Source organism: Pseudophryne corroboree, chromosome 4 (genome assembly GCF_028390025.1).
Source record: "Pseudophryne corroboree isolate aPseCor3 chromosome 4, aPseCor3.hap2, whole genome shotgun sequence".
Taxonomy (NCBI): Eukaryota; Metazoa; Chordata; class Amphibia; order Anura; family Myobatrachidae; genus Pseudophryne; species Pseudophryne corroboree.
In genome coordinates this window covers 182245995-182271726 of record NC_086447.1, presented here as the reverse complement: position 1 = coordinate 182271726, position 25732 = coordinate 182245995, and the positions used below count along the sequence as shown (strand labels likewise).

The 25732-nt window shown below is 47.3% G+C and overlaps 1 protein-coding gene across 2 annotated transcripts in view; it reads left to right on the top strand.

Moving 5' to 3' along the window:
• The window catches only part of RASA2 (RAS p21 protein activator 2), a 308508-nt gene that overhangs the window by 195802 nt on the left and 86974 nt on the right, over positions 1-25732 (top strand). The window contains exons 9-13 of one of the 2 annotated variants that reach the window (XM_063915624.1): positions 1191-1292; positions 3971-4106; positions 4207-4355; positions 4905-5019; positions 18030-18104. In XM_063915624.1, coding sequence (XP_063771694.1) covers positions 1191-1292; positions 3971-4106; positions 4207-4355; positions 4905-5019; positions 18030-18104 — 577 coding nt within the window. Of the gene's footprint in view, positions 1-1190; positions 1293-3970; positions 4128-4206; positions 4356-4904; positions 5020-18029; positions 18105-25732 lie in introns of both variants that reach the window. The other variant, XM_063915623.1, reaches the window with a different exon arrangement.

Sequence of the window (25732 nt, the reverse complement as noted above, 5' to 3'; positions counted from 1 at the left end):
CCGGATGCGACTTGGCATTGGACCCTTTCAGACTGGTTTCCGGGTCGGGTTGCCATCGGGGGGCGAGGACAGAGGCAGCATCAGGGGCTGGTGCATAGGTGGCACAAGGAGATGAGATCATCTCCACGCCACCTCTGCCCTTACTGTTAACGAGCCCCAGGTCACCCGTTCACACTGCGCACCTGACCCTGGAATAACCCTTCTTTATTCTCGGGTTGAAATACCAGATCAGGCGACCCGAGAATTTGGTAGTGACCCCTTTCACACCGCACAGCGACCCATGTTGACCCGGCAATATACCGGGTCGATACCGGATTATTTGTGCGTTGTGAAAGGGGTATTAGAGAACCTCTGCTGTAGAGTAATGCAGTACTGCTGGCAGCAGAGGGATTATAGTTTTCCTACTGATGTTAACTTTGAACAATTTAGTGCGTGTGGATTAACTGCATGTGATTTGTTCAAGAGTTGTGTTCCTACAAATCATACTTTCATATGCATACACTCACACACTGTCATTGTCTTTCCCAAGTCATGCTTTCCTCCGTTAGAATGCTTGAATCCCCTACGTTTAACTGATAAGAGTGTTTTGACTTAAATTGCAAACTTGGAAACTGCTTTGTAACCTGATCTTAGCCGTCCACTTTTCATCTATTGAGCAATGTCTTGTTTGAGAGATGCGTGGGCGCCTGTCACATGCAGACTTTGTTTTACACCAAGCAAGATCCTCAATGACTGTTTTTGCTTTCCTTATCAGTAAGATGCAAACATATAATGTTATGTGTATTCCTTGTCTGGTTCTTCCACATACACGGAGCTTTTATTTTTCTGATACCACAACACTGGATTTGTATTTGCGTTGGGTTTTTATTTGGACTACTCAGCATTTTTGTCTAAAGTGCTTGCCATGTGTCGAAGTGTATTCTGCATAGATTCCTGTTTACCATTTACTGACCCCTCTCTAAACGTCGCTGCTGTGCATTGGTTTATTTGTTCTACCATTCTAAACATGCATATGTATTAATGTGCCGACATGTCTGATGCCTAGACTAATGCTACATTTCTTCAGTAAATATGTCATTGTCCCCTGAAGTTTGTTTTGTGATAATGCCTAGGGAATTCTGGATAAATCCAGACTTTTTTTTAATAGTATGCAAATTGTTTATGCTGTATTGTGCCCATGACTTTTCTAGGGTTGATCTGTGGAACAATGGAAATCTTGCCCAGGATGTGTTCCTTGGAGAGATAAGAATTTCTGTGCGGGTTCTGCGGAGCGACTCATCCCACAGAGCTTGGTAATTTCCTCCTCAAGATAAACCTTCACTGCCTGCTAATGGGGAGATCCCATGTCGCATGAAAGCACTCCATAGAGGTGTGCAGGAAAACTAGCGTTGTGTGGCTAGCATAACATACGGCATTATGCACGTAGCTGAAAACTGATGGTCCCCCCTAACGCTGAGTACACACTATATATTTGATGTTGCAATCCGTGATGGATTGCAGTGACCATTGTATAATGTGTACCCTGATTTGATGAATTGGATGGTCGCATCGTCCCATTGCATTTTCTGAACATCCAGTGGGGTGAGTCCAAGTTATATGCGTTATTGTTACACGAAGCATTACTGTACAGTGGATCATGTAGTGTGTGTGGAAATGCAATCTATTGTTACATTGCATTTTCACGTCACCAGCATGGCCAGACATCAAGGGCCCGTTTACACCTATAATAGAAATAATGCCAAAATACACACATTGCATTATCTTTAGAAGAATAAAACACCCGCACACCCCTCATTTTCACAGTTTTATTACTAAGAAATTCCAAAGTGATTGGTTCTCTTCATTCCCGGCAGGCATTTATGGACCATGGCAAAAAATAAACAATGCAACAACGTAACTTGTCCCGTATGGAGCCCCGCCGAACTAAGGGGCAGAGCCAGATTCAGGTTTATGGATGCCCAGGGCAACAAACTTGTGGGGATCCCTATACCAATTAGAACACCTGTCCACCAGAAACGCTTGGCTCACTGGTGACACTTAAGCCAGCATTAGACACCTTGCCCGCCAGCCTGTGAGTCACTGAGTGCTGCTTGTTTTGGGGAGACTTCCAGGAGGGTAACACTGTGCCCTTGCTGGTCTCCTACAGTGCATGCACAGACCATCGTCCTGCCCGGGCAACAGCTCCCCAGGTACGCTGCATGGGGGAAGGACACTGTGCCAGGTGGGGGCAGACGCACAGTAATTGTGTAGAGTAAATGGGCAACACGGATTGTGTAATAGTTTACTGCCTCACAGCTCTGAGGCCATGGGTTCAATTCCCACCATGGCCCTAACTGTGTGGAGAGTGTATGTTCTCCCCGTACTTTCGTGGGTTTCTTCCCACAATCCAAAAATGTACTGGTAGATCAGTTGGCTCACAACAAAAATGAACCCAGTGTGTGTGTGTGTATGGGAATATAGATTGTAAGCTTGACTGGGGCAGGGACGGACGTGTAGGCCAAATATTCTCTGTAAAGTGTTGCGGAATATGTGTGCGCTATATAAATAACTGGTAATAAGAATAATAAAGGATACTCTGATCTCTCTGAAGTCCTCTCTCCTCCGCACAGCTACTCTCAGTAGCTGCATTATAGCACCATGCTTCTTGTGAGCCTACCTCCTGTGCCCACCCTGACCCTCAATACCCAGGTGACAGTGTATATTGCAGCCACCCATTCTGACAGGCCATCCTCGGGGTCTGTGATCCCTAATCCACACTGACACCCATAACGAACAACTCCAGGAGAGCAGTGCTGATAACTCACCCCCTTCCCCAGAGACTAGCACCCCTGTACCCAGCCTTAGATACTGTCTCATATATAATATAGGTCAACACAGAGGCAGATGCTGTTGGTCTACACGTTCCAGCAGGCCCTACCTTAGAAGATAGCTGGGATTCGTAGTTACATGACTGCTGGCCCTTGGCGAGGGGAGGCTGTGTGATCAATAACTCCCCCTCAACCCCACATAACCCCTTCCCTTGACCTTCTCCCCTCCTTCACCTCATGACACCTACGCACACTCCCCCATACATGCTCATCCCAGCACAAACATTGCCAGCTCTGGTACCTCACCCACCAGCAGCTATACCGAGGATTGGCAGTTCCCAGTCCAGCATTGGCCAATAGCAGCGCCTGTTTATGCCAGGAACAGATATTGATGTGCCAGGCTAGAGGGTTGTGTGTGTCACTAGTGGGCACTCTCCAAAGAAATTATTGGGACTGTCTTGATTGGCCAGAGAGCTGTACTTCTCCTGCTCTGACCAGTCATCGTGAGTTGGTGATGGATTTTCAACGAACAAAGAGAACAAATTGTAGAATTACATGGAATTCAGTCTTCTGGAAAAGGGTACCTATAGCTAGAGATGCTGATCTGATCAGCTATGTGTAAACTTTAAGGCAGGTCCATGCAGGTGGCTAATAGAAATGAGCCACTTGTGTTTTTATTGAAGTGCGCAGTGCACTGAACAGTGGGTCTTATTCAGATGTGGACGGAGTCTGCAAAGTACCAATGTTTGATACATAGCACATTCTCTGAACCCGTACTGCGCATGTTAGCGGTCGGTATGGCCTCCATTTGCCAAAACGGAGGCGTGTTGCCGCCGTTGTGGAGGAGTGACTAGGCCAGTATCTCTGAGATTTCCTGGCCTCTTACTTGTATCTGCTGGGTTCAGCTTGTGCTACCCCATGAGTCCTGCAGTCGGCTGATGGTGTCGCAGATTTTCGATGCGTTCTAAGATGCATTTTGGATCACTAATGCAAGCAGGAGGTGTGATGGCCCGCACTGCATTACCATATTAGAGCTATCGCTGCTACTTCCATGTAAGCACCAACGATAGCTACTCCAACCACATGTGAAACAGGCCCCATATCCCTACCTAATGATATCTGTAGTAGTGACAGTGACACCTTCTGGCACTCTTTGTTTTCAGGTATCTTCTCCAGCCTAAAGACAACGGGAGCAAATCCTCCAAGTATGACGACCCAGGGTCCCTGAGACTGAGCATCTGTTATACAGAGGACTATGTGCTGACGTCCGAGCATTATACCACTCTCAGAAAGCTGATGGTGAATTCCCCAGACATACAGGTTAATATTTAACAGGCTCTAAAGTGAGCAATAAAAATGTAAATATATGTTTATATCCCTATATCCCTCTCTATTTCAGCCCATCACTGCATCCGCTGCCTTTATCCTGGGAGAGGTTTGCAGGGATAAGAATGATGCTGTTCTCCCTCTGGTCCGACTCCTTCTCCACCACCAGAAGCTAGTGCCATTTGTGGCGACCATCGCACAACTTGACCTGAATGACACACAGTGCGTACTCGGCAAGCTATACACTGAGCAATTAACTGAATATAATTTATTTACTAAAAGGCACTTAAACATTTTTTTTAATTTTAAGTTAAAAGTATATTTTTAAAAATATGTAAATTGCATTTAAATAATATATTAGAAAAAAATTAATTCCCAGACTGTCTCTAGAAATCCCCTTCCCCCCCATGTCCATAAGTCCCCAATGTGAAATAATCTCTTCCCCCAATACAATAGATCCTTAGTGACATAAACTCCACCAGCTCCTAGTCTCATGAAATTCCATTGTGGCATCAGGATTCCTCTCCACCTGCTACATCACTGCCAGGGCGCTGGGGGAGCAGGAAGAAATCTGTTCTACACATCTGCAGAACACATTACTTCTGTAAAAGCTTGGGCATGCAGCGGGACGCCATGGTCGCATGGGATGCACTGTCAGGGAAAACCCAGCTGGCTACTGTCGCATCCCATGAAATCGCGCTAATTAAGTGGTTAAAATGTCTCCAATAACAACCGCTTTGATCCTTCTTAAGCAAACCGTTTGTTTTACAGAGAAGTCAATACCATCTTCCGGGGAAATTCTCTAGCGACTCGTTGTATGGATGAGACAATGAAGATTGTTGGCAACCATTATCTGAAAGTCACACTGAAGAATGTTATAGATGAGGTAATCTACAACCTATGGGACAGATTATTTCTGTATATGTCGCTTGTCTGATTTACTGATTATACCCTTTACTGCAATGTTGCACACATACATGTTTATTTGCATGAATGTGTGTGTATCTGTATAAACAGTACAGTATGTATTTTATATAGTTCTTGCTTGCAAGCACAAAAAAACCTAAGCAAAACAAACAAAACATCACCAAGGGAAATGGCAGGTGCTCCAGGAGCTATTTCCACTCAAATGGTTGTTCTCTGAGAGACAGCACAAATATATAAAACCTTTCATACAAATTCAAAAAAAAACAAATTTTCCTTGTAACACAGTGAATAGAAACAAAGCTCTAAGGCAGGGGTGGTCAATCAGTCGGTGACAAAGAGCCAAGAAAATGATTTGGGTATGTCAGAGAGCAAACACCATGCGCGCGTTCAAAAATTAGGTGTGGCCTTATGCCCGCTAGGCCTCGCCCCGGTATAAGATACATTCAAAAAGCCAGGTCCAACATAAAATACATTGAAAGGGCCAGATCCACATTAAATTCATTTTAAAAGCCACATCCACATAAAGTATATTGAAAAAGTAAGATCCAAAATAAAAAAAAAACATTGAAATGGCCATATCCACATAAAATACATAGAAAAAGCCAGTCCCTTGCCGACTCAAGAAATCGCCACCAGCTCTCAGGAAGCACATCACTCAGGCAGCAATCCCCTCCGCTCTCAGTCAGCCCGCCCCCCTCCCACTGGCTCTAAGGCAGAAGCCTTCCACGGATCTTTGGCAGCACCCCACCACCACCACCACTGGCTCTCACACAACTCTTACCTGGGAGACTGTCCCTTTGATCCTCCGGCGTTCGCGACCGTGTTCTCCACAAGGCTGCCCGCTGCCTTGAGCTCCGCCTCTCATTTTGTGATGTGACGTCACATTGCACATGGAGCGGAGCAGTGTGAAGACTCCTCTGGACAGCTACGCGCCTGTCAGAGGAGGCAGGCAGGCTGTTAGTGTCAGGAGCAGTTCTGGGTGCGGGAGCTGCATCACGCCACTGAAAGAGCCGCATGCGGCTCGAGTGCCGCGGATTGTCCACTGTTGCCCTAAGGAGTCCAGTCACAGGGGTCGCCGGGTTACGACACGTCCAGAGAACAAAGCGGTCGCAGAGCGGACCGCTAAGAAGATGGACAGGAACAAGGCGGTCCTGGGCGTCTCCACAGCGTTGGCGGCCATTTTCGGGGAGTGGATTGAAAACGTAGGCGTGTCCAGACCAACGGAGGGCAGATGTCTGACGTCAGAAGCAGCTTCAGCATCGCAGGGATCATCGCACAGAGTAAGTATGTCCAGGGCTACTCTGAAACTGCTTGAATTTTTTGTAGCTTAGCAGGGATGCACAAGCGATCGCAGCCCTGCTAAGCTAAAATACACTCCCCCATAAGCGTGGTATATTGATCGCAGCAGCAGCTAAAAGTTGCTGGCTGCGATCAACTCTGAATGACCACCAATATGCAGAGCTTGCGGAGGATCTGGTTTTTATAAGATCGACACAGAGGACACGTGGACATCCGCTTAGGTTAGAGGAGAGGAGATTTCGCACACAGAGGAGAAAAGGTTTCTTCATTGTAAGGACAATACGTGTTTGGAATTCCCTTCCTGAGAGAGTAGTAATGGCGGACTCGGTCAATACTTTTAAAAATGGGCTAGACAAATTCCTTATGGATAAGGGTATACAGGGTTATGGTGGGTAGATCATGCACTAGGGGGAAAAAAAGGGAATATACATAACGTCTGACATTCACAACAGATATAATTAGCCGTAAAATTAATACAGTGTAGGAGTCCACAAATAGGCTGAACTCGATGGACAAATTGTCTTTTTTCAACCTCAGAAACTATGTTAACATTTCATGCGTTAAAATTGTCACAGCAACGCCTATAAGCTGATCCCCGTTTAGACCACTGTCTGTATAATTGCTGTGTAAACCATTTTACGGTCTCTAAGAATAATAGGGAATTTCACTTAACCTGCTTTGAGCCAGATTGCTTGAGCACTTTACCAGTTAAGCTGGTTACACACTGTGCAATCCATGGTACGATATATTGTTCTGACGCAGATTAAAATGATATATCGTACACATTGAATATTCGTTGTTCAATCAATCGTTCCATTGAATGTGCTGCACTGCAATTCGACGATACCATGACCGTCGCAGGTTAAATGCAGCATGTTATGGTACATTACTTCATTGCATAGCAGATCGTGTAGTATGTACGGTGGATTCGATGTATCTTTTTTTTTTTTTTAACATCAATAGTTTTTATTGAATTTTTTGTGTTGCAAAACAGGGGTACAAAAGGAAGAAGGGGGGGAATAGGTACACGAATACATGAGACAATATAATGGCAAACATGTACAAACAGTTCACAGTCAGTTAAACAGGTACATCAAAGAAATTGCAGTGAACCTGGAACAATGGAAGACAATAAAGAGAAGAAAAAAAAAGGAGAAAGGCGGCATTGGGGACATTATATATACAGCACTAAAAAGGAGGCCATCCCAGGTTTAGGGAGGTGGGACCTCATCAGCCGAGAGGTCAGGAGAGTGCATGTCTGGGGAAGGGGAACGTAGTAGCAGTGTAGCGCCCTCACCCTCCGTGATAAACAGATGCCAAGGCATCAAACAAACCAAGGGGGATTTAGCGGAGAAGGAGTATGGGATGTGCTCAGTCTCCATCAAAAAGTGCAGCTGGATTTTGTGTATAACCTTCAATAGGGGAGGTGATGTGGGTTGTTTCCAGTTTTGGGCTAAAGCCGCACATGCAGCGAGACAGATATGCCCTAAAACATAATGCAAATGAGCACCCACGGATCGCGGGTACACATTTAATAAAGCTATAAGGGGGGAAGGGGACAAATCAAGCTTCAGAACTTTATTGATTAGCCCAAATACCTCCACCCAGTACAGTTGAATATGGGGACATGTCCAAAAAATATGGAAGAGGTGGCCCACCTCTCCACATAGACGCCAACAAAACTTCGAACATGCAGGCCAAATCGTGTGCAACCTATCAGGTGTGAGGAATAATCTGTGTAGTAACTTGACATGCATTTCGGAGTGATTCAGGCATTTAGACATAGTAAAAGATGACAAAAAAATGTTCTGCCATTGAGAATCATGTAGGATACAGCCAATATCCACCTCCCACCTGATTTGGGCTTTAGATTTAGAAACAGGGATCAGTGACAGTAATGCTCTATACCAGAAGGAAATCTCACCCTTAGAAGTAACATTAAAGAGTCGGCCTAAGACATGCGAGAGTAAGGTGGAGGCTATTCCACCAGTGCTGGATTTGATAGTATCGAAGCCTCTCAGAGTTAGGCAAAGAGAAGCGTCCCTGAATATCAGAAAAGAAGGCAAGCACAGACCCATTAAACAAGTCTCCCAGGACCCCCACCCCCCTGGAACGCCAGTTTGACAGATTAAGATTATGGACTATGGCCACCGTACGTAACGATACTAAAGACATATTATGATAAGAGGAGGATATGGCCATAGTCAATTTGTCCCAGACCTGTAACGTGGCTCGGGTAGATGGAAGGAGGCTTAAGCCCTGTGGCCGAAGGGATTTGGGCAGCCAGAAGAGGTCTTTCAGGGGAAAACGAGGGCAAGCCGTTTCCTCCAGACACGTCCACCCCGGACGCGCATCTCTACAGAAATCTTTAATCTGAGCCAAGAGGCAGGCCTCCTGGTACAGTGAAAGATTAGGCATATCCAGGCCACAGACTCTCCTCGGTAGAGACATCCTCGCATGAGCAAGTTTAGGCGGGCGCGAAGACCATATATAATTGGCAAGGATTGCAGTGGCTTTATCTAGATATTTCTTTGGGAAGATAAAAGGAATAGTACGGAACAGGAACATTAGTTTGGAGAGCAACGACATTTTAAAAGCGTCCAGACGCCCCAACCAAGATATTTTATAATTGAGCCATGATTTGGTGAACAGCTGAAGGGAGGACAACAGAGAAGGCAGATTAACCTCAAAAACAGAAGAGGTAGATGGGGGGATGAAAATACCTAAATATCGTATCGAGGACATTTGCCAATTGTAAGGATACTTAGCATGTAAGGAGGTCAAGGAGTGGGTGAGATTAATGGGCAGTGCATCGGTCTTAGAGGCGTTTAATTTATAATGGGATGCTGCAGAGTACAAATCGAAAATGTTGTGTAAATGGGGGAGTGTAGTGCAAGGGTCAGTTACAAATAAAAGAACATCGTCCACGAACAGACAGTTTGTGAAGGAAGGAGCCTAACCGCAGTACAGGGAACTGCGGGTCCGCTCAGAGCTTAGCTGCCAGAGGCTCAATGGCCAGGACAAAAATGAGAGGGGAGAGAGGACAGCCCTGGCGGGTGCCATTGTAAATTGGAAAAGGGGAAGATAAAAAACCATTACTGAAAACCCGGGCCGACGGGGAGCTATACAAGGCTAATATCGAAGAAAGGATGCGATCACGAAGGCCAAATTTTAAAAGAACTTCTCGCATATAAGACCAGTTTAAGCGGTCAAAGGCCTTTTCTGCATCCAAAGATAGCAGAAGGAGGCCTTGCTTAGGGGCCAGGGAATCTACAAGGTTAAAAACCCTGCGTGTATTATCAGACTCTTGTCTTCCCGGGATAAAGCCGACCCTGGTCCGGATGTATCAGGGAGGGGAAGAGGGCATTCAATCGATAAGCTATTAATTTAGCATATATTTTAATGTCCCTGTTCAATAGCGCAATGGGACGGTAATTTTGACAAGAGGTCAAATCTTTGCCCGGTTTGGGGATCGTGACAATACGTGCCTCGAGCATCTCCTCAGGGAGGGTGCCTCGAGAGGTAATGTCATTGTAGACTGCCACCAGAGAGGGAGCTAGGAGGTCTTGGAGTGACACATAAAAGTCATTAATAAAGCCATCGGGGCCCGGCGCTTTACCCTGAGGGAGGGACTTGATCACCTGAAGGGTTTCCGATACGGACCAAGGGACATTCAGTAATACTAATTGATCGTCTGAAATAGAAGGGAATCTTAAATCAGCTAAGAAGGAGTTGATAGAAGAGGGAGTGGGCTGAGGGGTAGAGGGATCAGTCGAGAGGTTATAAAGTTGGGAGTAGAAGTTGGCAAACTGGTTCGATATCTCCAGCGGGTTCGAAATTTTGGCGCCTGTGGGGGACACAATAAGCCTGATTCTATTCCGAGCGTGCTGCGCTCTAAGCTTACGGGCAAGCATTTTCCCTGGCCTGTTCCCTGCTAAATAAAATTTCTGACGCATCCTATTTAGTGAGGCCTGGGTGCGCGCCATAAGTAATTTCTGGAGTTGAGACCTAGTGTCGGATAACTCCTTCTGTAGGGTTTTCGTAGGCCTAGATTGATTTTTGTCCTCTAGCTCCTTCAACTTAAGCTCCAAATCGGTCTGGCGTTGTTGATTAAGTTTTTGGAGCTGCGCTCCTGCCTGTATCGCTGCTCCCCTAGTAACGGCCTTAAGTGCGCACCAAAAGTTCAGGGTGGACGTGTCTGAGGGGGAATTCAATTCCATATAGGACGAGATACTATCAACTATAATTTTTTTTTTGAGACGGGATTAGTCAGCAAGTCAGGAGAGAGTCTCCAAGGGCGGGTGGGAGAATGCTGACTTGCAACATCCCATTTAAGAGTCATCGGGGCATGGTCTGACCAAGTTATAAGGAGAATGTCCATGGATCTGGCAAACTGAAGGGTTCATTTATCCGAAAACATAAAATCAGTACGGGAGTAAGAGTTGTGGACGGGGGAATAATAAGTGTACTCCCGGCCAGTAGGGTTTTGCACTCGCCAAATATCGTAGAGGTCAAATTCAGCTAAGAGATTACGAAAGGCTAAAGAGGGGGCGTTGGGGGAGGCTGAAGAGGAGGGAGAGGACCTGGGAGACCTGTCCAATTTAGGGTCAAGGACTAAGTTAAAGTCCCCCGTGAGAAGAAGGGAGCCAGTACGAATCTTCTGAATAGCCACACATAACTTATGGAAAAAGGCAACTTGGTTTGAATTCGGGGCATATGCTGAGACCAGAGTAACCGGCTTATCATTTAAAAGGCCGCTCAATATAAGATACTGGCCATTTTTATCGGCTATCTGAGAATGCAAGGTTAAGGAGATGGAATTCCTAAACAATATAGCCACACAGTTCCCCTTAAAGGGGCCGTTAGCAAAATAACCCAAAGGGAATCTGCGATCTTTAAAAATAGGGGGCGCTACAGATGAAAAGTGGGTCTCGTGCAACGTGACAATATTCGCTTTATGCCTAGCAAAATAACCCAAAGCCAGCCTTCGCTTATTAGGGGAATTCAGCCCCTTAACATTCATGGATAAAACCTGAACCATCGAAGCAAACTAATGCATGTTGTGGGCGGTGAATGACCTTGATACATATAAAGAAAAACTTGTCTCAGACAACGAATACCTATATCATAACATAGGGGGGGGGGGGGGGGAAGGCAAAGGGAAGGGAGAAGAAAAGAACAAACCAAAACGACCCAGTACATCGGGTCGGCATAACTACAGCAAGGAAAGCAAAAAAATGCAGTAGTGTATTACCAGGGGGGAACATGTGGCCTAGCGCCACCACCCATGAGGCTGAACAAGAAGAAAAAAAAGAAAAGAAAGCAGGAGCAAATACGCCTACCAGCAGCACAAATTAGAACAAGAAACAGATACATATACTCTAAGTTATAAACACGGAGATGGAACTCCATTAACACAACTACAAGCAGGGTAACTCACGTGACCGCATCAAGGATAATAACTGAGTCCCTTCTATGACAGCGGTACGGAATAAAGTCCATAGTGAAAGCCAGAGCTGAAGGAGTCGACTTCAGGCGATGAACCATTCCGATTGGAGCGTTGACTGTTTCTTGGATCCAGGCGGCACCGTAACAGAGAGATCCCACTCCGCCAGTAATTTGACTCCAGCCTCCAATGATGTCACTGTGTAGAACTTATTTTCATACGAGATGACGAGCTTCACCGGAAAACCCCATCTACAAGTGATCTCTTGGTCGCGAAGTGCCAAAGTAATAGGGAGGAACGATCGTCGTTTGGCCAAAGTCAGGGCAGAGAAATCCGGAAAAAGCTGTAATCCGCCAAGCACATCAGATTCGGAGTCACCCGCCTCTCTGGCCGCTTTCAGGATGCGTTCTTTGGTTGTAAAGAAATGCACTCTCATAAGCGTATCTCTCGGGAGCGAGGGGGCAACTGAGCGTGGTTTAGGCAGTCTATGAATCCTGTCTATAAGCAGCTCTCTGGGGTCGGCTCTAGGCAGGAGCTTCTGGAATAGCGCGGTAGTGTAATTCTCCAGCTCAGAATTCTGCACGGAGTCTGGAATGTCTCGGATCTTGATATTATTACGCGAGATCTGTCCTCTATATCTGCAATATTGAGTTTAAACGCCTCAAGGTCACTTTGCTGCTGATCGTGGGCCGCTATGAGGTCATTATGAGACGAGACCAGTTCCTCTACTTTCCGTTCCAGATGGTCTTTACGTTCTCCTATAGCGTGCAATTCCGTCTTAACCTCCCGAACATCGGCTGTTAGATCTTGAGTCAACTCAGATTTAAACGCTGAGAGGGCCTGGTACAGAGTTTTGACCGTGAGAGGGGCATCAGAGTCAGGGTCAAACCCTGGCACAGAGGCAGGGCTGCAGGGGGTATCTTGTGCAGAAGCGACAACCGAGGACTTCTGTAGAGAAGAGGCGGCAGGGGCTGCTTTCTGAGATGGAAAAGATACTCTGGGAGGCAGCACCCCTTTAACCTTTTTTGGAGGCATTCTAATGAAATGTGATTCCGCAGGCGAGGCGGCGATAATAAAAAAAAGCTCAGGATCTCGTAGAATATATGGCGGAGAGTTAGGTAAGCATAAAGAACAAGGGTGGTGGCGTACAAGCGGTCTGGACTACATCAGAAGATCTGTGTCACACAAGGCCAGGCAGAGGATCATCCCCAGCCTGCAGCACCCATACGGTAGGCTCCCAGCCGGGAGAGAGGGGTGAGAGATCAGAGACACAGCTAGAATCCAGCAGCACTGCGCCCTCGGTGATAGGGAAACAGTGCTGGACTGAAAGAAGTTAGAACACACTTCCCTCCAGGGACACCTCAGTGGCAGAGTGTAGGGGCCAGCAGGCAGGAGAGGAGCAGACAGTTGATCTTGGCCGCCCAGGAGTGCAAATAGGCTGAGGAGAGGCCAGCGACGGGGTTCCACGTCGATAGGGCACTTCCGGCGGGGAGGAGGCACAAATCCAGGCCGCGGCTCCCAGTTCTCGTATAGGCCGCGAACGGCCGGAGCTCCCAGGAAGGCAGCAGACCGCTCCACCCCACCGTGGGAAGACGTCCAGACGATCCGGGGTGTGCAGGAGCGCGGCCGGCGCTCGCTTGAGCGGGACGGAGCAGCCGAGGAGGAGGTCGGGTGCAGCAAGATGGCCGCCGGGAGGAGAGGGGCAGAAGTAGACACGCCGCGGCTCAGGAGGGCAGACAAGGGAGCCCCGGTCTCGCCGCTGGTCCCGGAGATCCAGAGCAGGTGAGAGGCAGCGGGGGAACTGATCCCGGTCCGGCTCCGGCACGCTCCCGAAGCTCACGTCCGGGGAGGCCCCAAACTCAAGGTCCCGATCCCAGCGCGGGAGGTAGGCCTCGGCCGTCCGGCGTTACAAGGGACCACACTCCAGCCTCCCCAAGACCTGCACGCCAAGCAGGGCCGGGGGCAGATCAAGTTTGTGCGATATGAGCCGCAGGGGCCAATTACATAACATAAAACAGGCCTCTGGCAACAGGAGCTCTGAGACTGCACGTCTGCACAGAGCTAGATCCAGGCCACGCACCTCGATTATCTTTAACATTGCATTGGTGGGTCGCAAACTTGCATGGTGTGTACTCAGCTTACAGTTGGATGGAAATTGGGCACATCTGTTCCAGCACTGCATTCTATCTGTACTCTTGGTTTGCTTGGTAGTTGTTGTTATCAACATTATCATCTTCTGTGTGCAGTTACACCTGTGCAAAAATATGTCTATAAACAGTTGAAGTCATGCTTACATCCCGCAGCTCCAGTGACACAGCCATGGTGCGCCCTCACTGAACTTTGACTAAGTGAGAGGCACAATTGTAAAGATGCGCCTGAGGTGTGTACACATCATCCAAACTTGTGTACTCGCACATGCATATGTTCAGCTCTGCATGAGCTTTAAATGAGGGACAATAGGTGACTGAAGAAACAATGTTGCGTACAGCAACCGGTCAGGTTAGAAAATCACAGGTAATCTGACCCATATGCTTTGTAATCGCAGTTGACGTTGGGCAGTTGGCAAATTTGACCACAAATCAACAGACCTGCCAGGTAATCATCCACTAGAAATCAATAGGACCAATATTGGGCATAGTGGAAATATGCAGGTGAAGCTGACCTGAAATCAGATGTCAGCCGGCCACTCAGCCAGAGAGAAGAGTGCTGATATATTGCCTAAATCCCTGTGTCAACATATTCAATTACTCCATTTGTATGGCCACTGTTAGAAATAAATGATTGTTCTGGGTAACAACACATTTTCTCCCAGTTACCTGTAGTATCGTTTTCAGAAATTGCCATCAGTGCTTTTTTGAAAAAGATTGGACAGATTGGTGCAGTAGGATTACTCACCAGTGGGTTTGTCTACTATATACCTAATCAGATTACCCCACAGTCATCAACTTTTTTACTCTGCTATCCCACATACATTACATATGTGCTAATCAATTCACCACTAACCTAGCCTACCCTACTCCCACCTACACTGCCCACACTAATAAACACACACATCTACTCTACTCCCATGTGTACTACCCACACTAATGGACCTTCACACCGACCCTCCTCCCACCTATACTACCCACACTAATACACACTCATGCCGACCCTCTTCCCACCTAAACTCCCTACACTAATACACCCTCACACCTGCCCTAATCCCACCTGTACCACCCACACCCTCACATCTACCCTACTCCTACCTGTACCGCCCACACTAATACACCTTCACATCTACCCTACTCCTACCTGTACCACCCACACACCGACCCTCCTCCCACCTTTACTGCCCACACTAATGCACCCTCACATCTACCCTACTCCCACCTATACTGCCCACACAAATGCACCCTCACATCTACCCTACTCCCACCTGTACTATCCACACTAATGCACCCTCACACCGACCCTCCTCCCACCTTTACTACCCACACTAATGCACCCTCACATCTACCCTACTCCTACCTATACTACCCACACAAATGCACCTTCACACCTACCCTACTCCCACCTGTACCACCGACACGAATACATATTCACACCTACCCTACTCCCACTTGTACCACCCACACTAATACACCCTCACACCTACCCTACTCCCACCTGTACCATCCACACTAATACACCCTCACATTTACCTTACTCCCACCTGTACCACCCACACTAATACATCCTCACATCTACCCTACTCCCACCTGTACTATCCACACTAATGTACCCTCACACCTACAGCAACCAGTCAGGTTAGAAAATTACAGGTAATCTAACCCATATGCTTTGTAATCGCAGTCGACGTTGGGCAGTTGGCAAATTTGACCACAAATCAACAGACCTGCCAGGTAATCATCCACTAGAAATCAATAGGGTTTGTCTACTATATACCTAATCAGATTACCCCACAGTCATCACCCACACTAATACTCCTCACATCTACCCTCCTCCCACCTGTACCACCCACACTAATTCACCCTCACACCTACCCTACTCCCACCTGTACCACCCACATTTATATCCTCACACCTATCCTACTCCCACCAGTACCACCCACACTAATCCACCCACACATCTACACTACTCCGACCTATACTACTCACTCAAATGCACCCTTCACATCTACCTTACTCCCACCTGTACCACCCACACTAATACACCTACCCTACTCCCACCTATACCACCCACACTAATACACCCTCACACCTACCCTATTCCCACCTGTACCACCCACACTAATACACCCTCACACCTACCCTACTCCCACCTGTACCACCGACACTAATACATCCTCACATCTACCCTACTCCCACCTGTACTATCCACACTAATGTATCCTCACACTTACCCTACTCACACCTGTACCACCCACACTAATACACCCTCAGACCTGCCCGATTCCCACCTGTACCACCCACACTAATTCACCCTCACACCTACCCTACAGCCACCTATACCACCCACATTAATTTACCCTCACACCTATCATACTCCCACCAATATCGCCCACACTAATACACCCTCACACCTATACTACTCCCACGTGTACCACCCACACTAATACATCCTCACATCTACCCTACTCCCACCTGTACCACCCACACTAATACTCCTCACATCTACCCTCCTCCCACCTGTACCACCCACACTAATTCACCCTCACACCTACCCTACTCCAACCTGTACACCCAAATTAATATACCCTCACACCTATCCTACTCCCACTAGTACCACCCACACTAATACACCCTCACACCTACCCTACTCCCACGTGTACCACCCTCACTAATACATCCTCACATCTACCCTACTGCCACGTGTACCACCCACACTAATACTCCTCATATCTACCCTCCTCCTACCTGTACCACCCACACTGATTCACCCTCACACCTACCCAACTCCCACCTGTACCACCCGCATTAATATACCCTCACACCTATCCTACTCCCACCAGTACCACCCACACTAATACACCCTCACACCTACACTACTTCCACGTGCACCACCCACACTAATACATCCTCACATCTACCCTACTCCCACGTGTACCACCCACACTAATACTCCTCACAACTACCCTACTCCCACTTGTACCACCAAAACTAATGCACCCTCACACGTACTCTACTCCCACTTGTACCACCCACACTAATACACCCTCACATCTACCCTACTCCCACCTGTACCACCCACACAAATACACCCTCACATCTACCCTACTCCCACCTGTACCACCCACACAAATACACCCTCACACCTACCCTCCTCCCACCTGTACCCCCCACACTAATGCACCCTAACATCTACCCCACTCCCACTTGTACCACCCACACTAATGCACCCTCACACGTACCCTACTCCCACCTGTACTACCCACACTAATACTCCTCACACCTACCCTACTCCCACCTGTACCACCCACACTAATACACCCTCACACCTACCCTACTCCCAAAGTAATACACTCACACTGACCCTCCTCCCACCTTTACTGCCCACACTAATGCACCCTCAAACCCACCCTACTCCCACCTGCACTGCTCACACTAATTCACCCTCACTCCTACCCTCCTCCCACCTTTACTACCCACAATAATGCACCCTCACACCTACCCTACTTCCACCTGTACTACCCACACTAATATTCCCACCCACTTGTACTACGCACAACTCTCCAAATCTCCACTCTGAGCTGTACTCACTACTCTTGTTTCAGCTGTGTACTCTTTCAATTTAAATATAACCTTTTTCATGAGCACGGCCCTCCAGACTTTTTCTATTTCATATCTGCTTATGTTTTGTCTAACTCTTATCTGACTTTGTGCATGTCCTCTTTCCCCCACTGGTGTTTTAAAAATCAATAATAATAATAATAATAATAATAATATTAACAACAACACAAAAATAATAATTATGGCTCAACAAAATTAATTATGTAGGCATCATTTCATCAGGAACAATAGCATCGTATCTGCACAGTAGTTCCAGTCATGTGCTATTGTATAGAAGTCACTGTAATTCATATTTGCAATGTGTTATGTCATGTGTAATTGTCTTTGTAAGGCCTCAGCTCTGTCACCTGTAAAATTGCTGTGCATTTGTTTTCCATAAAGAAGAGCAATACCTCATTGCAGTATGGTTGTTATAAAAGTGTTTGTAACATTGTAACCGTGGACTCTGTATTTTAGATATGTGATTCCCCCAAGCCGTGTGAGATAGATCCCAACCGTCTGAGAGAAGGGGACAATGTGGATAATCACAAGGTGTGTGATTTATGTGTGCTTTGTGTGTGATGTATAGGTTTTAAAGCTTTGTAGTCAAATAACTGTATTAAAAAATAAGTAATCGGCCGTTCCATGAAAATTGTCCCATACTGTAATGAAAATTTTCAGTTGTGTACCTTTTGAGTTTTCAACATAGACTTACAAAATTATATTGTGCTGGGTATAACAGAGAACATGTTTTTCTACCTAAAAAATAAGCATGGTTAGGAACTTTAATATTATATCCATCGTGCAAAGTATGTCCTGTACGTAACCGTAAAATGACCCTAATAGGAAACATACAATATATAAAATAGTTTTGTACAGGAACTATGGTGACCTACAGGACTAACTGCTTTGCAGAGCTAGAAAAGAACAATATGGCACCGATACATACAACCTAGCGCATCAGATGAAGATCAGAGAGCCACTGTAGTCAGTAGTCCTCATGCGTGAAATTCCAAAACAGAGGAAAAGAAAGTGCATATAGTGAAGCACAATTTCAAAGAGTGCATTAACGTTTGTAAATTAAAAACATTTAATATGCACACACAAAAACATTAATAAAAGTCCACACACAGTAATCAATGCAGTAGCAGCAAAGAGATATAACACAAAGTGCAATGTGTCTAGCAGCAAATAGAATATCCACATGGGGAGTCCAAAGGTGGGCAATTACCGGATATAGATGAAAAAAGGCGTTTTAAGTATATAAGTCCACAGCAGCTGCAGCACCTCCTTCACCTTCCGTCTGGTTAAAAGCCCAGGTTCTCCCTCCAGTGTTCAGGTGTATATAGCCAATGCGTTTCTCCCCTTTACATCGGGTCTTTATCAAGGCTTCCAGTGATATAACATCCTCCATCATTTCCTCCCTTTCTAAATACCCTGCCGCCAATCACAGTGCGGCGGGCCCAGGTGAATCACATAAATTTAATGAGACTACAATTCCCATAATCCTCCCATCGTCATTTCCGCTTAGAAAAAAACCCCTCTCGTCCCATGGCGGCGGTGCGGGCGCTGATGGCTCCTATACACTCACAAACTACAAGTCCCGTGAGCCTGTTCGCGCCCCGCCTCCGTTCCCGCTCTCCCTCCAATCAACATCGCAAACATCAGCGGCTCCCCTCACTACAAGTCCCGTGAGCCTCTTGGCATCCCACCGTCATTTCCGCTGCCATACTCCGTTGTCTCTATGGCAACGCATACGTCACTTCCGCTGCCCCGTTCAGCTGTTTCCATGGCAACGCGTGTCCGCGGTTTTCATTCTTTATATTAGCTGTCATCGTTCTTTGGATGTATATAGTCTCCCATCAGTTTAGATTCATGTTTTCCAACAATATCCAGTACCAAGAAAATATATAAACAGGGAATTAATAATCATCAAGTGAAATTCACACTTGATTAAAGTGCTTAAAAGAAGTGCTTAAAAGAAGGAGGGTTACATCCAATACAAAGATGTGCATCCACCAACAGATCAAATGCATCACCATATAGTGCATTGTGACCCAATCCCAACCTCAGGTGACAATCTCTACAAAAACCATTTCACTTCAAAGTCGAGATTAAGGCCCCCTGGTTTTAAAGTGCTGCATTCATATATATGTCGCATCTCTGCCTTGGCTAATTGGGTCGGGAGATCTCTTTGTCTCCAATGTCCCTTTACCCACTGTACTCCCAAAAATCTTTTAATGGCAGATGTACATTTGTTGTGGGTCGTGCGAAAATGGTCGGACAAGGCACGAGTAGCTAAACTATTTCTAATGTTTCTTAAATGCTCGCTTATCCTGACCTTTAGGGGTCTCGTTGTCCTCCCTTTGCAGAGCTAATTGATTAGCTAGTTGAGGCCTTATAAAGGGTAACTAGCATGCAGTGTTGGGAGGTGTCCAAAGCAGAGGCGTAGCATGGAGACATGACACCCGGAGCAGGGTCATATCACGGCGGCCTCACCCATTACCACCACCACACATACATAGATTCACACACATTTAGGCACATACTGTACATACATAAACAAACACACACACACACACACACAGATATACAGTATGCACATATACATACACACAAATACACACATAGATACACACATATACACTCAGACATACATAAACACAGATATACACACACACACACACACTGTATACAAAGATATACACACAGACATACATAAGCACACACATATATACACACACACACACACACACACACACACACACATATACATGTATACACATAAACACAGACATGCACACAGACATCTTCACACATTTACACACAAACACTCACATTTACGTACGTACGTACATATACACATAAACACACAGTATACACAGACATAAACACATACACACACATACACACATTAATTCTCACTAAGAGGGCAGCAGCAGAGCAGCTCCTCATTCTAGCCTGGACGGGTGGAGCTTCTATGTGATTGACCTCCGTGGGTAGAAGGAAAGGACTGAGGAAAGGGAAGGGGTGGCCACCACACTGCCTGCATGTTCCAGATCACTGAATGCAGATACCTGATAGCCAGGAAGCATCTATCTTCTGACAAGCCTCCAAACCTCCCCACTTCCCTAACAATACACCACACTACACTGCACTGGACTCTCTGCACTGCAATCAGTAACATGGAACATGCAGGCAGTGTGGTGGCCACCCCTTCCCTCTCTTCTCGTCATCTCCTCCTACCTCGAGTCCCGGTTCCCAGCTGTGTTACAGGGAGCCGGCGCCTTCTGTCCCCAGCGGCGCCTGGAGCTCAAGCTCCACTCATTTCACCCTTGCTACGTCCCTGGTCCTAAGGCGTCTACATAATTTGAATCTCAAAATTTGCATTTTTTGTTGAATGCAGTACTTGAATTTGTTTCAGAAAGTGCAAACATCATGTCATCCAGTAGAGGGCACTGTGTACACTGCTTATAAAGCAAAACTAGCATTATCAACAGAGAAGATTAATGCATGCTTTTTACTTAAGCAAGTTCTTGTAAATGTTAGCATACTGTAAAATTAGACTAGCCTAGTTAAACTAAAGAGAGGATTAATTTAAAGATGCTCATATGCAGCAGTGGCTCCTATCTTGGTGGTGGACGGAGGCTGCCGCTGGCCGTGCTGCTGGGTCCTTCCTCCCTTGCAGGGCCATCTTAACAACAGTGTAGGCCCCTGGGCACAGCTATGCACTGGGCCCCCTACCTATCCTCCAGCGGTAGGGGTGGGGGGTGCTATCAGCGGCAGCCTTGATGTCGCGCGGGCGGTAGGGGGTGTTCTGTCTTCCACTCAGCATGTAGGACTTGGAGCAGTAATTGCTGGTAATTACTCCTTTACCGCACAGATGGGGCTAAACTGTAGAAGGGGGTATTGGGCTAAATGATGAAGCCCTGGTTCATGACTCCCAGGGTGGTAGGGGGTGTTTAATACGTAAGGGAGGGGTGGATAGTGGAGTGGGCTTAATAGTTATCATTTTCTGGTAGGAGGGCAGCTTGCTTGACTGCAGATATCTCAAGTTCCTGAAAATATATTTCTTAGCTTTGAATGGGATAAAAAAAACTACAGAGTCCCAACTTTCAGGAGGTACTGGGGACTTGGGGATCAGAGTTCAGGAACCAGAGCAATTCACCAACGAAAATCTAAAACTGAATATTAGGCGTGTGGAGCTGGAGCAGGGACCGGCTGCTTGTAGGCTGATATCTCTGGTTCTGAGCATAGTAGAGACAAGCTGTCAGTGTCCACAAAAAGCGGAGAGTCCCAGCTTTTGGATTATACCCTTAGAAAAACTCTAAGTCATACAGAACCCAAAATATTAACAGGCTTGGATGGGGACCACTGCTTTCAAGTTGAATATCTCCGGTTCCGCAGGACCGATTTTCAAAAATCTGGTACCCCTGGAAAGAGGGGACCCTCAGCTATCAGCCTAGGGCCCTTATACTCCTGGGGCCCTTGGGCAAGAGCCCATTGAGCCCATACGAATAGACGGCCCTGCTCCCTTGGCTCCGCTGCCGGCTTCTATGGACTGATCGGCTGCAGTCCGTAGAAGCCAGCTAGGGCTTCCTGAAAGGCAGAAAATGGCTTCCTACAGTCTGGCAGTCGTGGAGGGAGGAAAACCACCCAAGGGACTGCCTGTAGTGTCTCTGTCTGGCAGGTAGGACTTCCAATAGGAAATCACTAGAGAAGCTAGTGCAGTCTCAGTGCTAAAGTGTCGGATTTTACCTGGGGAGGGCTGCAATCCTGCAGCCCATAGGCAAAATCAGCCACTGCTCATATGTGTGTGTTGATATTATACTTACAATAAAGCTAGTTTAGGTGTCCTCTGTACCATTTTTTTTAGTTAAGATCTAGTATGAAGTGCAAATGAACACATCCTTTACATATATTTCCTTTCTGCTGCGGGGTACACTGGTCTCCACAAGGAAATAACATTGGGGTGTAGAGTAGGATCTTGATCCGAGGCACCAACAGGCTCAAAGCTTTAGACTTTTCCCAAGATGCACAGCGCCGCCTCCTCTATAACCCCGCCTCCATGCCAGAGAGCTCAGTTTGTAGTTGGTGCCTGCAGTAGCAGGTCACTTAACAGGGGGCTGCCTCAGGCAGCCTATTTCTTAGCTTTAGCTTAACAAGAAGAAGAGGATTGTACCGAGGGCTGCAGCAGGCTGTGTCAGAAGACATTCCTGCAGCAGCTCCATCACCCCCAGCGGCGTTGTATACTCCCGCACTGCGGTTGCCGGGTGACTGCAGCGGAGGTGCCGGCTTTTCTTCCTCTGTCCTCCAGTGAGTCTCACACACGCTGCCGTCTCCCGGATCGCGGGGCCGCTGTCAAGGGGGAGTTAAGGGTCTTCTGTGCCATGCTGTACACCGCGATCCCGCGCAGACGTAGGAGGGGGGCCCGCGCGAGCGCTGGCGTGGACACAGGTTACTGGGCTGCTGTTCCACTAGCCACCGGGGTGTTTTTTTTTATCGTGGCACAGGTCAAGGGGGACATTTGTACCATTACCCCCCGCATCTTTTACTGCATGGTACGCTTGTGACTATATACGTGTGTGTGCATGTAGCTGCTGGTGGTTGCCTTATTGCAGGGTATTTCATTCAGCGTGCTATTCCTATATTACTATACCCGTGGGGGCCAAGTGTTTCAGGTTTTTCTCTGATAATATAGGTTTGACTCACAAGATATACTACTGGAGTATTTTTTACTTGTGAATTATAGTCACCATATATATTTTATTCCTGTTGGACCCTCGGTCTGTGCCGGTTGCGGCTGTTATTCTGAGAGTTCTTACTAGGTATAGTGCTACTAAATATAAAATAACTGTTTGTACCGGGTTGCCCATTACTGTGAGCATTGTTATGTCTGCTACACGTGGCAACGACGTTGGGGCCTCTCCCACACTGCGTGGTAGTGAGGCCACTGACGGAATGGAGTATAATTTAGCAGCTGAGAGTTCTGGTTCAGGGGCTTCCTTGCCCCCCAGTGGGTCTGTAGCACTCGGGGCATCACAAAAACCACCTTGGGGTACATTTTCCTCATTGTTAAACACGCTTGTAACTAAATTGACACCCCCTGTGGTATCACCTGTGCCATTACCACAGATTATGGTCCCCGCTGTGAACCCGCCATGGGCGGATCAGCTTTCCACTCGGTTACAGCATTTGAACCGATCCATGTCCAAATCTAAGGGATCACTCTCTCCCACATAAGACTAAGTCGTCTTCTAAAAGGGCTATTACCTCCTCCCGATCCGCGGCCTTAACTGACACGTCCTCCGAGGAGGACGGTGCTTATACTGACCCCTCGGACACTGACGCTGATGTTTCAGATGGGGAGGGGAAATCATCCGTGGATGTCTCGGACTTGATTGAGGTTATACGGCTCACTCTTCAGGTGGCTGATGATGCTGAGCCTCAGACTGTCTCCAAGAAACCTGATAGGTTTAAGTGTAAGAAGGTGGTTAAGCAGGTTCTACCCTACTCTAAACCATACTTGCCTACCTGACCCGCTCCATGAGGGAGAAAATGCTCTGTTCCTGGACTTTCCTGGTAATGTATGATTGCCATCACCTGTGGTGAGCTAGTTAATTGATAAGAAAGGTGTTTCACCACAGGTGATGGCAATCATACTGACCAGGAAAGTCCAGGAACAGAGCATTTTCTCCCTCATGGAGAGGGTCAGGTAGGCAAGTATGCTCTAAACACCTGATTGAAATAAGTCAGGAATCCTGGGAGAATCCGGGGACAAAGTTTACACTGAATAAGAAACTGTTGGCTCGCTATCCTCTCTCTGCGGAGGTATGTAAAAATTGGGAAACCCCTCCGCCTGTAGATTCTCATGTGGCGCGTATGGTTGTTTCCTCTGCCCTACCAGTAACTACCGTCACCTCTCTGAAGGAACCGACGGATCGCAGGGTGGAGTGCTGTTTAAAAGCGATTTATACCCTGTCTGGGGCTGTTCAAAGGCCAACTATTGCAGCAACTTGGGCTGTTGAGGCGTGGGCTCAGGAACTCGAGGCGGAACTGCCTTCGGATATTTGTGAGCATGCTCGACAATATCTCTCATATATTGCCACGGCTTCTCTGTACCTTAAGGAGGCGGCCTCCGATGCCGGGGTGCTCGCGGCCAAGCCTGCTACTGCATCCGTTTTGGCCAGACGTATCCTTTGGTTGAGATCCTGGTTGGTGGATTTGGATTCCAGAAAAACCCTGGAGGTTCTTCCTTTCAAGGGAGACATTCTCTTTGGAGAGGACCTCATTAAGATTGTGGCTGACCTGGCTACCGCTAAAACAGCCTGCCTACCTAGTACGGCTCCTTCCACACAGAAGGCTAAAAGTACTTTCCCTTGGCCCTTTCGTACTCCAGGTAAAGCAAAAGGTCAGGCGTACCCAAAGCAAGCCCGTGCTTCCAGACCTGCCAAGCCCAGACCGAAGCGTGCTTGGGCCGCCCGTCAGCCAGCTTCAAAAACTGATAAGCCTGCCGGAGGTCCATCTGTCACTGAGCTGGTGGCTTCAGGACCAACGTTTGAGCAGGGGTCATCCCTTCTGGATATCCAACTGTGTCCTGCTGACGATGGATGCCAGTCTGAGAGGTTGGGGTGCGGTGTTGGAACAACACTCTCTCCAGGGTCGGTGGACCAAGGAGGAGTCTCTACTCCCGATAAACATCCTGGAACTGCGGGCAGTGTTCAATGCGTTGACAATGCCCCAGCATCTGATACAGAACAGACCTGTTCAAGTACAATCGGACAACACCACCACGGTGGCGTACATCAATCATCAGGGCGGCACTCGAAGCCGCATGGCAATGAGGGAAGTATCAAGGATTCTTCAGTGGGCAGAACGCCATCTGCCGGCCATATCAGCAGTGTTCATTCCGGGTGTTCTGAACTGGGAGGCGGACTATCTCAGTCGTCAGGACGTGCACGCCGGAGAATAGAGCCTACATCCGGAGGTGTTTCAACTTCTCGTGGACAAGTGGGGTCTCCCAGATGTGGACCTGATGGCGTCTCGACACAATCACAAGGTTCCGGTTTTCGGAACATGGACAAGGGATCCTCAAGCAGCGTTCGTGGATGGTCTATCAATCCCGTTGATCTTTCGGCTGCCGTATGTGTTCCCTCCGGTGTCCCTCCTGCCCAGAGTAA